Here is a 13,087-nt window from a genome sequence, read left to right as displayed (position 1 = left end):
AAAAACATGTCTGGACATGGATTGGATCTGCACACACACACACACACACATTAGAGGAAATGACGTGGCCCAGTGCCAGGGAGCCAGACAAACACCTCACCAGAGACTCCTCTAAGCGTCCTAACAAATTGAATGTGTGTGTAGATGGATGAGGGAGAATTAGATCAGCGCTCCTGATTGCATCCGAGTGTGCCGCCGACGCCGGAGTCCTTCCTAGCTCGGAGGAAATGTGAGAGAGGGAGAGAGAGAGAGAGAGAGAGAGAGGTTGGCAGCTGCTTTGATGAAGGATGGAAGGAGAATGTTAACCAGACAATCACCTTGCATCTCATTGATTCAGATGGCAGAGAGGCAATTAGTACAGAAAAGAAGAGGGAAGCTGAGGCCACTTTGGGTGTTTTGATACAAGGTGTTCTCACCGTGTACCCATCTACATGTCGTCTGTGTGTGTGTGTGTGGGTTATTAGATTATCCCTTTATAGGGCACTAGGCAAAACACTTTAAAACCAGAAAACACCTGAAAAAGACTGCTACTATACTTTTTTTTTTTTTTTTTTTTTACTTTTGCAACTTTTAGGGTAAAATGAATATTTGTATTATTATTTTTTTTTTACCACAAGCTGCCTTGTTGGGTTGCAGCTGGTGTTCAGTTTTCATTTGGTGCACATTCATCAAACTTTGAATGACTTGTATACTCTTGTCCCTTAGATCCCTTCAATTTGTCTATCATTTGTGATCAACTTGAGGAGGTACCAACATCACTGCGAGAGCTGGCTGCTCAGGTAGCAGCTGCTGTTTAGTATGGGGCTTTTTGATATGGTATGAATTGAATAGCACCTATCTTCAGAAATGTCGTGGTATATAGTATTGCTTAAGTTAGTAAGTTGTTAAGTTTGTGACTTTTTTTTGGGGTGTGCATTCATCGCAGCTTCCCAGAACTGGTCTCCCTTCATATACCCACAGTGAATGGTTTTTATGCCCCTTTGGGATTAGAAGCTGCCTGAGCGGGTAGCGGTAACTGGGATGCGCGAGGCCTAGCAACAATGATCTACAAGCTGTCTGGTCAGGTAGCGTCTGGTGTTTAGTTGGAACTTTGTTTGGTGCCTGGCCTGCAATGAAAGGGACAAGTGGTCTGTTAAATCGGTTCCATTTGAGCATTGGCACTAATTATTGTGAGCATAAATGGAATTGAGGATGGGAAATAGTCTCTCTTTACTTCTAGTGGCTGTGCAACATGAGCTGTCTTGCGTAAAATTCCAAATTCCTAATAAATGAACCTACCTTGTGTTTCGAGTCTTGTTCGAGAATCCAGAGACTACGATCACTAACTAACTCGGTACAATTACTGTCACATGCGAAGTATGGTTCCCTTGTCAAGCTTGTTCAGGTCGAGCAACAATGCTGTACGCGTTGCTTGTCAGGTGGCGTCTGGTAATTGGCGTTAAATTTGAGTGAATGGTTCATACGCAACGCTGAGTTTAGAAGCTACCTGGTCGGCTAACGGTGGCTAATATTAGCAGTAACTGTTTTTTTTTTTCCCCTTCTTTTTTGTATGAATGCTCCCTAAGCCTCCTTCCATCTTTCAATCATTTGTGATCAACTTGAGGCTGAGTAACATCACTGCACAAGCTGCCTGGTCGGGTAGCGGCTGGTGTTTAGTACAGTGATTTTGCACGTGGCGCGAATAAATGTCTCATATTTGTGTTGTGTCCTTGCAGCTCCCCGCTCAGGCAACCTTCGTCGACGGCCAAGGTGTGCCTAGTGTGCGGGGACGAAGCGTCGGGCTGCCACTACGGCGTGGTGACGTGTGGCAGCTGCAAGGTCTTCTTCAAAAGAGCCGTGGAAGGTAGGACGCTGAACTCGTATTATAGAAAGAGAGAGCGGCGGTCCGCCAGCTCTTGTGGTGATATTGAAACAGGGGTGCACAAGATTACATGCGCCGTGTCGGTTTGGTATGATAACTCCACATTGATATAGTTTATTCACCGCCAAGCATGATGCTTTTACTGGCGATAAATGTCCGCGTTTTCATTTTTGGAGAAGTCTGGAAAGTTCTGGAAAAAATTGCCCCTGTCACGCGCTTCACCGATCGACACACACTTAGTGTACACGTCTATCATAACAGAGCGCATGAAAAGGTCTCAAGGACTCGCGTGTGAAACTGAACAGGAACTTAGCCGTTTTGGTGGGAAGCAGCCATTTTGTAAGGGATTCCAGGAAAAAAGAGCCTGGAAAGTTAAAGGCCCCGTAATTTGACAAACCAACTTGTAACTAGTATTTGTAATTTGTAATATTGTCTCTATGGTGCCTCAGTAAAGATGTGAAATATGAATTAAAATTCTCAATGCATTCCTGAGTTCCAGATTTTTTATTTTTAATTTTTTTGCTGAGAGGCCTGAAATCAGGTCATTCGAATTTCTCAAGCTTATCTACGTCACTAGCAAAGATCTCTGCCTCCCCTCTCTGCTAACTAACGTAACAAATGTGTGCTCTCACAAGTGGGTCTTCTGCACACAGACAACTAATTAGCGGAAAGGGGGCGGTGTTAGCCAAATATGGACAACGTGGATACAGAACTGGGTCAAACAGAAGTAGCTGTCAGAGGGGCCTTTTCTGGACACACATGACAAACTCAGTGTTTTTTGAAATGGAATCGCCATTTTTATACTATTTCCATGTTAGAGGGTCACTCTATGAAGGTCTAAATAGCCAAAATATGGGACCTTTATAATAAAAATGGACACCAGCCATTTTGGGGACAAATTCCATTGAAAATGGTTATGGAAAGTGAGAAACAAAAATAGCCTGCATCGCAAGTGTCAACAATCAGCACAAAACTGGGTGTCCACGTCTATCGTAAAAGGATGTTCAAAAATGTCTCAATGACCCATGTGCGAGATTGAACAAGGCGGCGGCCATTTTGGGTCGATTCTAGGGCTCTTACTTTGACGAATTCTTACAATATTCGCCTATCGGAAGCAAGTTTACTAGACAGATGGGTGACGCTAAATTACAAAGCTTTTTTTTTTTTTTTTTTTTTTTTTGCTTACGCTATCTAATGTGGGCAGAGCATGGCGTCAAACAAAAACAAAAAATTTGCTGTGAAAATCGTTATCTTCGCATTGATTTGGTTATTTGCTCATTTGATGACTGAAAAGCAGACTTGCTGTTTCTGTCGTGCGCCTCTGGGTGTTTTCCTGACAATTGCGACAAGAGGAATTGCGCTCTTTCCAAATCAAATGGCGATTTAAGCCTGATGATGTTTACACACCGTCGCTAGGGAGACTGACTTGACGTCTTGCGTTATCCTCGATCTCACCCCGTGTTTCGTCTGTTCAAAAACCACAACAACAAAAGGATGGGTCGGAGTTTCTCGACCGAACAAACACCCGCCGCAGGCCGCGGAGGCCTAATGAGGGCGACCAGCGATGGCGCCAAGGGTGAGAGCATACGCAACTCGCCTGACCCCTCCCGTCATCTCCACTCCGAAGTGTAAAGAGAGAAGAAGGGATGCAACGAGGCGAGGCGAGACAGAGGACAGCGATACAGCAAAGAGGAAGGACAAAGAAAAAGTCAGACAGATAACGAGACGAAGGGAATTGAGAGGGATGGCAAACTATGCGTCAGCACCAAGAACCCCCCACCCCCCTCCATTTATTGCACTCTTTCCTTCTCTGAGTGGGTAATGGAGATCAACAGCAGAGAGTGGGCATCTGTACAAGGGAGAAAAACAAGACTCTGACCCTCATTTTGATTTCTTGCGGCGCATCCTGCCTGGAGGGGATGCAACATTTGGGCTGGCTCATAACAGCAAAAGTAATTAGCATTCATGGGTTACAATCCGCTGACTGAAGGGTCCTGTTTTGGGATCTTATTAGACGACTAAAGTTGTGTTCGCACTTGCAGTGTGGTGGTAAGCTGGACCAAAAGAAGCATTTAAAAAAAAAAAAAAAAAAAAAGCCCCCTTTGTCAAACTGAATTCGGCCTAAGTGAATTTCCTCCGCATGGTGTCCTTAGAGATAGGATGAGAAGCTCGGTCATCTGGGGGGGCTCGGAGTCAAGATGCTGTTCCTCCACTTCGAGAGGAACCAGATGAGGTGACTCGGGTATCTGGTTAGGATGCCCTCTGAACGTCTCCCTGGTGAGGTGGTCTGGGCACGTCCCACCGAGAAAAGGCAGACCCAGGACACGCCGGAGAGACTATGTTGGACGTCTGGGCTTCGCTACTCAAGCTGCTGCCCCCACAACTCAACCCCTATGAATGGATGGAAGGAGTTTATCAAAGTACAAGATCACGATAGGGCTGCTTCAAATCAAAATGGCTCACTTCCTATTTAGTTTTGGGCATGTGTCTTTAAGACCTTTTCGCGTGACCTGTTTTGATAGACATGTCCACCCAATTTTGCGTCGATAGGTGAAACTTTCCATGAGAAATTTCAAAATTCCAGCAGCTATTTCGGAGCAACTCCATGAAAAAGGAGCCTGGAAAGTTTGAAATAATTTGTCCCCAAACACCAGTTTCACCAATCGACACGAAATTGGGTAGACATTTCTATCGTAACAGGACGTATGAAAAAGCCTCACAGAATGGATCTTTGAGACTTTTTCGTGGGTCATGTTATGATGGACCGAAACTAAACGGGAAGTGAGACATTTTGGTTTGAAGCAGCCGTTTCGGGGGAACTCCATGAAAAAGAGGCCTGGAAAGTTACAAATCAAAATACAATTTGCAACGTCACCAGTTTCACTGAGCGACACTTAACTGGGTTGACATGTCTCTCATAAAGATGCGTGAAAAAAAAGTTTCCAGGACCGATGCCGGAAATAGAACAGGAAGTCCGCCATTTCTGTCTGAAGCAGACATTTTTCGATTGAATTCCATGAAAAAGGGGCCAGTAAAGTTGCAGGGGGGGGGGGGGGGGGGGGTGAAATCCCCGTCACCAGTTTTACTGATCAACCTGAAATTCGGTGGACATCACCATCAAAGTCTCAAGGGCCCATGCCTGAAATTAAATAGGAAGTCGGCCATTTTGGTTTGAAGCAGCCTATTTGGAGTGCATTCCATGAAAAAGGGCCTCAAAAGTTTCAAAAAAAAATAAAAAATGCCCCTCACCAGTTTCACTGATTAATGAAATTGGGTGAACATGTATATCACAAGAGGAGGCACAAAAAAGTCTCAAAGACCAATGTCGAAATCAAACAGGAAGTTAGCCATTTTTTTCAAATTCCATCTTAAATTTGCTTCCTTATATGGCATTTTCTTTCGTTCGCAGCGTAACATGAGTTTAAAATCGCATCGCCATCGCTAACAAACTGCCGAAAGGGCCACGCGGTCCTCTGTTTGAGTGTTTTATGCTTTAATAAAGAACAGCTGCGCCCAATAAACAGCTCCACGCGGCGCAGTGCACCGGCGTTGGGACGCCAGCGCATTATTCACATGTCATCAGCGGCTTGGCGCGTCGGCGCTCAGTAATAATATTCCCCTTTTAGCTCGCTTCACTTGTTTTTGCCAGCCTCTCTTATTGAAGCGCAAAGATTTACTAACGGCAGCAGCCCGCTGCCTTGCTAAAAAGACAGGGCTTGCCAGTCCGCTTAACGTCTCCCACTGGCGTACAAGAGGGGTCACGCCAGGACGCCAGCTTGCGCTCTCGGGGCTTCCAAACGCTTTTTTTTTTTTTCCAGCTCGGGACGGGGCCTCCCACAGAACTGAATGGCTCAGGTTGTTTGTGTGTGTGTGTGTGTTTGTGTGTGTGTGTGTGTGTGTGTGAGCAAGAGAGAGAGAGAGGGTGGGTTATGTAACAACAGCTGGAATGCAGCCACCTCGCCAACACGTCTAGCAACATACAAATCGCAATCGCGAAGGCTCCAGACGCTCACACAAGTGTGCGTGTGTGTGTGTGTGTGTGTGTGCAGGAATAACGCTGCTGTAAGCATGTGTGTGCGTGAGACCCACATTGTCGAAAGGTATTTAGGTTAGAGAACACAAGCTCTGTCTAATGCAGCCTAGAAAACGTACAGTACTGTATGCATGCATGCATGCGTTCCGCTCTAGGGCTCCCCCTGTAGGGAGACATTAAAGAAGCTACGCTAACAAGCTAAATGGCTAGAAAAAAAACATTTGTTTTAGGTACAATCACTGAACACATATCACAATCAACATATTTGAATGGTTTTCCAACTGCCTCGACTAATTTTACAGTCTAAAATTGTTTTAATAATAATAATAAATAAATGATCAAACCCTACCATGAATAGAACAAATCCACAAGTCATTGACAACACCCCACAAAACGGTTTATGATGGCCTTTAGATGCCACAAGGGGCTGGCAAAGCACTATCCATCCATCCATCCATTTTCTGAGCCGCTTCTCCTCACTAGGGTCGCGGGCATGCTGGAGCCTATCCCAGCTGTCATCGGGCAGGAGGCGGGGTACACCCTGAACTGGTTGCCAGCCAATCACAGGGCACATAGGAACAAACAACCATTCGCACTCCCAGTCATGCCTTCGGGCAATTTAGAGTCTCCAATTCATGCATGTTTTTGGGATGTGGGAGGAAACCGGAGTGCCCGGAGAAAACCCACGCAGGCACGGGGAGAACATGCAAACTCCACACAGGCGGGGCCGGGGATTGAACCCGGGTCCTCAGAACTGTGAGGCTGACGCTCTAACCAGTCGGCCACCGTGCCGCCCGGCAAAGCACTACTTGTGTCTAAATGAAGAGTTCGAATAGAAAATGAAAATAAAAAATACAGGAATTTAAAAAAAAGAAAAAAATACACAATGATAAAAGATACTGTATTTGAATTCCTCTGTCAATCTGATGGAGGAATGTGGATGTGTCATGTGACTTTATATGCAAAATTTCACAGTAGAAGAGGAAAAAGAAATTCCATCACTCAGGCTTGTTTGCTCCAATTGCTAATGTGCGGCCATCATGGGATTGTTAAAAGCCTTTTCTTCTGAATGAATGGATGATTAAATGGCGTAAATCCATCATCATGATGACAGATTTTAGCACATGGATGGCAACTGATGACTGTTACACAAGCAGCTGTACTGAAGCGTCGGGGCAGCCCCTTGCTGTTTCTTCGAGGTTTAAATGTTACTATGTCTTTAAAAATAAAATGTCAGCTTGGCTTTAGTTCAACAAAGTGTGTGTGTGTGTTAAGAGAGAGTTTCCCTTGCTGAATGATGTAACAGAATGCCCTAATACACAATAGTTGGCAAATTACCAAGCGCAACATCACATTAAAAAAAAAACAATTTAATAAATAAAGTTGGGATATATTTTCTGTGTACATAAACAAAAATAAGTAGTAATAAAAACAATTTAAAAAATACATGTCAAACTCACAAAGAACGAAAAATACATATCTTCCAATATTTAACAGTTTAATATGATAAATATATGCATAAAATTGTTTTAGAAATAAAAGGAAAAAAATCCAGATGTTTCCTTTTTTCGAAATGTACATGAATAAATAACAAAACTAAAGAAATACTGTATACTGTAATAATAAAACGTATGTATCTATATTAATCCGCTTACTATATTACGGTTCTGTTACATATGAATAAAATATGTAACAGGACTGGACAATAAATAAATTAGAATTTACATTTTTAGAATTACCTATTATTTTGTATAATAAAATAATATTCTGTGCTTTTTTTTAATTAAAATAAAGTTCAGATGTTCTGGTGTGCTTTTCCTGACATTTTTCCCCAAATCAAATGATTTTACTGCGTATTAAGTATTTGAATTATTGGAAGTGGTAATCATTTAAAAGGTAATAATTGTTTCTAATGCAAAAATATGTCCTAAAGTTCTAATTGTCACACTTTTAATGCCAAAATGTCCTTATCGTTATGTGTCCCAAATGAAAATTCATGATTTTCAACATGTTTTCTGAAGATGCTAATTACATTTTTGGATATGTAGGATTTTTTCCCCCCTATTGCTTAATATGCCATTTTCAGGAAAACTAATGCAAATGCATTTTTGGTATGTTCTAAGAGTTCCCTTTTCTTGCTTCCCTTCTAATTCACTCAAGCTGTCTTTGCCGTTAATGTTTCTGGAGAGAGCCTCATTGCAATACACCAGAGGGATCTGTGATCTGAAGTGCCAGGATGAGGCAGCCATTTTGCATTCACACAATAGCAGACAGTAAAATAAATGGGGTTATTTCTGACATATGCATGAATTTGTGAAAGTGTCAGGACAGTTGCATACAACTGTTTATAAGTTTAAGAAATCTTGTTGTTCTGATGACATTTACATTGGAGGGCCGTGGCATTAGTGTATTTATTACTTGATCGTCTTTACAATTACAACCTAAGATTTTAAATCATGCATAACGTTTTTGAAAATAGGACTTCAAGCATGGCTATAACAACATGGGAGAACCTTTATACATAAAGGTTTATTTTCCGTTATGAATCGAATGATACGAAAATGTCCCATATACATTAATGCGAACTGACATTCCAGTTATTATAGCATATATCTGACACTGGCCGAACACAAGTGCATTTACTGGCCCATGTGACAACTTGACAATCATTGACCCGACTCATGGGAACGAGCCCAATGGTCAAGAGATGCAATGGGGTGTGTTTGTGTTGTGCATGCGAGGTGGTGTGGGGTAGGGTCTTGAGTCCACTGGCTGCTGCTGCCTGCTATGCGTTTCCTGTGTCGCAGTTTACTGCTTTTTAGAGCGGGAAAAATGGGCTTATGTAACGGTCATGTGACTTTGCCAGAAATAGTGAAGCAGGGCTACAGCTGCTGCCTCTCCTCCTGCAGCTCGCCTCCTTGGCTTTTGGCGCACACACACACACACAGACACGCAGAATTTGCACAGTTGCACAGTATGTAGAGCGAGGTCATGCACTGAGCTCACAGGGGTCTCCGTGCTTGTTTGTGTGTGTGTTGGGCAGGCCAGATACAACGATTGCAGTGTGTGTTTTTGTTTTTGTTTTTTTGTTTTTCAAAATTGCAAAGTGGAGCGGCATGGACTACGTATGTGTGTGTGTACGTGCGTGAGTGTGTAGGCGTATGGCGCTCGGTCTCAAGAATAAGCAAGGAATGGATGGATAGATGGAAGAGAAGGATGAGGAAAAGGAGGGAGCCCACTGGTTGTAGCTGAGGGCCCAACATGAGGCGCGTTAGCATCACTGTCACGCCGGCCTGCTCCTTCCAGACTCTTCTAATCGACTAACACTGTACATTGAAAAGTACATGGATAACAGTACTGCTTTATTTTGGCAGGTTTCCACTTCCTGTTTCCCGTTGCGTTTTATGACCGGCATCGTGCATTTCCGAGTCCGTTTGTTTGCACTGAGCGAAGATGTAGACTACCAATGTTTTAGGTAGTTATTTAGGAGTTAACGGATTATTCCAAAGATAATGAGCCACTGAGAACTAGAGTGGGATAATTCCTTTTTTTGTCATTTTGCAGGAGAGTGATATAAAGTTTTATGGGTGCAATCAAATCTGGGAGATTTATATCTTGGTGATTTATATGGCAACGACTACTTCTTCTGGATACTTATTTTTTATAGAAATTGTGGTTTTCGTCAGATTTTGATATCATGCCAAATATAATGATTTTGATGAGATAAAGTATAATGACACCCTTAGCCCCAACTGAGGTCATCATAATCTGTTTCATCCCAGTCAGTATCTTACTCTGATAGAAAAAGAATAGTGCAATGGTAGTCTTAAGTCTAAACCATCCATCAAATCTATCCCAATTTCATGATAGATGGTAAATAACAGTCACTTAAAGCATACTAACATACAGATGCACTTGCAAGATCAAGCACTACTGACTTTCTGAGTCTTCTATCAATCTCTGAACCTCACTTTCGGGAATGTTTTTGCGGGAGGTGAATCCTGGTTTAAAGGGCCATCTTGAAATCGGGAGTTGTTTGAAAAGCGCTGAGTGTAATAAAGGCCTGCCCATTTGTCAAAATCGGAACTACAGTAAACCTTGCGTTGGATCAGTGTTCATCTGAAAGATATGCTTTTTTTTTTTTATATTCATTTTTGCACTTAAACTATGATAAAAATTGAGCTATTCCACTCTAGCGCCTTAATTGGCGCAGCAGCTTGATAAAAGTAAAGGTGAAATACTATTTTTTTTAATTGATTGTAGGCATCTCTTTAATGATTATTTGACACTATCAATGACAAAAGCTTGATCCATATTTTTTGTTTTCTGTTTCTATCCACAAAAACACATTTTTCTCCAAAATTGGGGCTGGGGGGAATCCCTTTTTAATTCTTTAAAATTGAAAGTTGTTTTCTTGATTTATTTATTTTTTGTAATATTAAAACATATATATTTTTCTAAAAATAATAATGTTAAGAGTATTTTCTTCAAAATATATATATTTTTTAAATATTAGTTTTACCTTTTTTCAGAATAAAACAAAGACAAAGAGTATCTGGGGGTAAAAGAAAACATTGAAACTAATAACAACTATTTTTTTTCCGGCTAGAAATGACAAAAAAATGAAAAAATATTTTACTACAAATTTCTGAAAAAACCCCCACACAATTCAGGAATACAAGCTTTGCATTGGACAAGCCAGAGTAGCTGAAACTGTATCAAAACGTACCTAGCTGTTGCCACAGTGTCCTCCACTGGCTCAGGTGGGGCACAGCACTACTTTACCCCTAATGCCATGACTTTCTCTGTTTGTTTCTGTTAGGTCAGCACAACTACCTTTGCGCGGGGAGAAATGACTGCATCATTGACAAGATCCGAAGGAAAAACTGCCCGGCGTGCCGCGTACGCAAGTGCCTCCAGGCCGGGATGAACCTCGGAGGTGAGTCGCCGCCAGATGGCGGAAGTAGCTAGGATGGCAATGCAGTGAAATGTTCAATCTAATCTTTAAGAGTAACCCTTTGCGGTCAGTGTCTATAACCACTGCTCTAAAACCTCTACCCTTGCCTGTGGTGTACCCCAAGGTTTGGTTTAAGGCCCAATTTTATTTTCTATTCACATGCTGCCCCTTGACCAAATAATCAAGCGCCACAAAGTCATCTTTCACTGAGAGCAGAGGACCCGAGAAGCTTAGCTGCTGTAAAGGAATGCCTTTCAGACATCAGTTACCGGATGACACAAAACCTTCGCCAACTCAGTAACTTGTAATATGAGATAATTCTCTTCAACATTCACAACTCCATGTATACTGTTACATTCGGGTTTGGCATCACCACACACACACACAGCCAAATATTATTTTTTGTTTGAATTTCACATTCACACCCCCATATCAATAGTCACCCAGTCATGCTTCTTCCACATACAGTGGGTGAGGAAAGTTTTCAGACCCCCTTAAATTTTTCACTCTTTGTTATATTGCAGCCATTTGTTAAAATCATTTAAGTTAATTTTTTTCCTCATATGTACACACGACACCCCATATTGACAGAAAAAAAAAACTGAATTGTTGACATATTTGCTGATTTATTATGTATTTATTATTAAAGAAAAACTGAAATATCACACAGCCATAAGTATTCAGACCCTTTGCTGTGACACTCATATTTAACTCGGGTGCTGTCCATTTCTTCTGATCATCCTTAAGCTGGTTGTACACCTTCATTGGAGTCCAGCTGTGTTTGATTATACTGATTGGACTTGATTAGGAAAGCCAAACACCTGTCTATATAAGACCTTACAGCTCACAGTGCATGTCAGAGCAAATGAGAATCATGAGGTCAAAGGAACTGCCTGAAGAGCTCAGAGACAGAATTGTGGCAAGGCACAGATCTGGCCAAGGTTACAAAAAAAATTATGCTGCACTTAAGTTTCCAAAGAGCACAGTGACCTCCATAATCATTAAATGGAAGACGTTTGGGACAATCAGAACCCTTCCTAGAGCAATTGGGGGAGAAGAGCCTTGGTGAGAGAGGTAAAGAAGAACCCAAAGATTACTGTGGCTGAGCTCCAGAGATGCAGGCTGGAGATCGGAGAAAGTTCTAGAAAGTCAACCATCACTGCAGCCCTCCATCAGTCGGGGCTTTATAGCAGAGTAGCTCGACGGAAGCCTCTCCTCAGTGCAAGACATGAAAGCCCGCATGGAGTTTGCTTAAAAAAAAAAAAAAAAAAAATAACACCTGAAGGACTCTTAAGATGGTAAAAAATAAGATTCTCTAGTCTGATGAGACCAAGATACAAATTGTTGGCCTTAATTCTAAGTGGCATGTGTGGAGAAAACCAAGCACTGCTCATCACCTGTCCAATCGAAGGAAAGATGAATGCGGCCAAGTACAGGGATATCCTGGACGAAAACCTTCTCCAGAGTGCTCAGAACCTCAGACTGGGCCAAAGGTTCACGTTCAAAAAAGACAATTACGCTAACCACACAGCTAAAACACCGAAGGAGTGGCTTCAGAACAACTCCGTGAGTGTTTTTGAATGGGCCCAGATAGAGCCCCGACTTAAACCCAATTGAGCATCTCTGGAAAGACCTGACAATGGCTGCCCACCTACGTTCACCATCCAACCTGACAGAACTGGAGAGGATCTGCAAGGAGGAATGGCAGATGATCCCCAAATCCAGGTGTGAAAAACTGGTTGCATCATTCCCAAAAAGACACATGGCTGTATTAGCTCAAAAGGGTGCTTCTACTAAATACTGAGCAAAGGGTCTGAATTCTTATGGCTGTGGGATATTTCAGTTTTTCTTTTTTAATAGATCTGCAAAAATTTCAAAAATTAAGGTTTTTATTTCCTGTCAATACGGGGTGCAGTGTGTACATTAATGTGGAAAAAAATGAATTTAAATGATTTTAGCAAATGGCTGCAATGTAAAAGAGTGAAACATTTAAGGGGGTCTGAATACTTTCCGTACCCACTGTATGCATCACAGCCAAAATAAAATTAATAATTACTAAACCTGACAGCGAAAAAAATTATCTACGCTCTAATTTTCTCCAGGTTAGCTTATTATTGCAACTCATTCCTCTCCGGTATCAGTAAAAAATCATTTTCTCACCTGCAGATGGTTCAGAATGCAGTAGCTAGGCTTCTCACTGAATCAAACAGAATACAAGATATCACCCCAATTTTAC

At 42.0% G+C, this 13,087-nt stretch overlaps 1 protein-coding gene across 1 annotated transcript in view; it reads left to right on the top strand.

Moving 5' to 3' along the window:
* nr3c2 (nuclear receptor subfamily 3, group C, member 2) overlaps window positions 1-13,087 on the top strand; it is a 75,038-nt gene that overhangs the window by 43,988 nt on the left and 17,963 nt on the right. Inside the window, exons 3-4 of the mRNA XM_061770940.1 lie at window positions 1,716-1,843; window positions 10,717-10,833. Coding sequence (XP_061626924.1) covers window positions 1,716-1,843; window positions 10,717-10,833 — 245 coding nt within the window. The remainder of the gene's footprint in view (window positions 1-1,715; window positions 1,844-10,716; window positions 10,834-13,087) is intronic.

Source organism: Phyllopteryx taeniolatus, chromosome 4 (genome assembly GCF_024500385.1).
Source record: "Phyllopteryx taeniolatus isolate TA_2022b chromosome 4, UOR_Ptae_1.2, whole genome shotgun sequence".
Taxonomy (NCBI): domain Eukaryota; kingdom Metazoa; phylum Chordata; class Actinopteri; order Syngnathiformes; family Syngnathidae; genus Phyllopteryx; species Phyllopteryx taeniolatus.
This window is presented reverse-complemented; position numbering and strand designations above follow the sequence as displayed.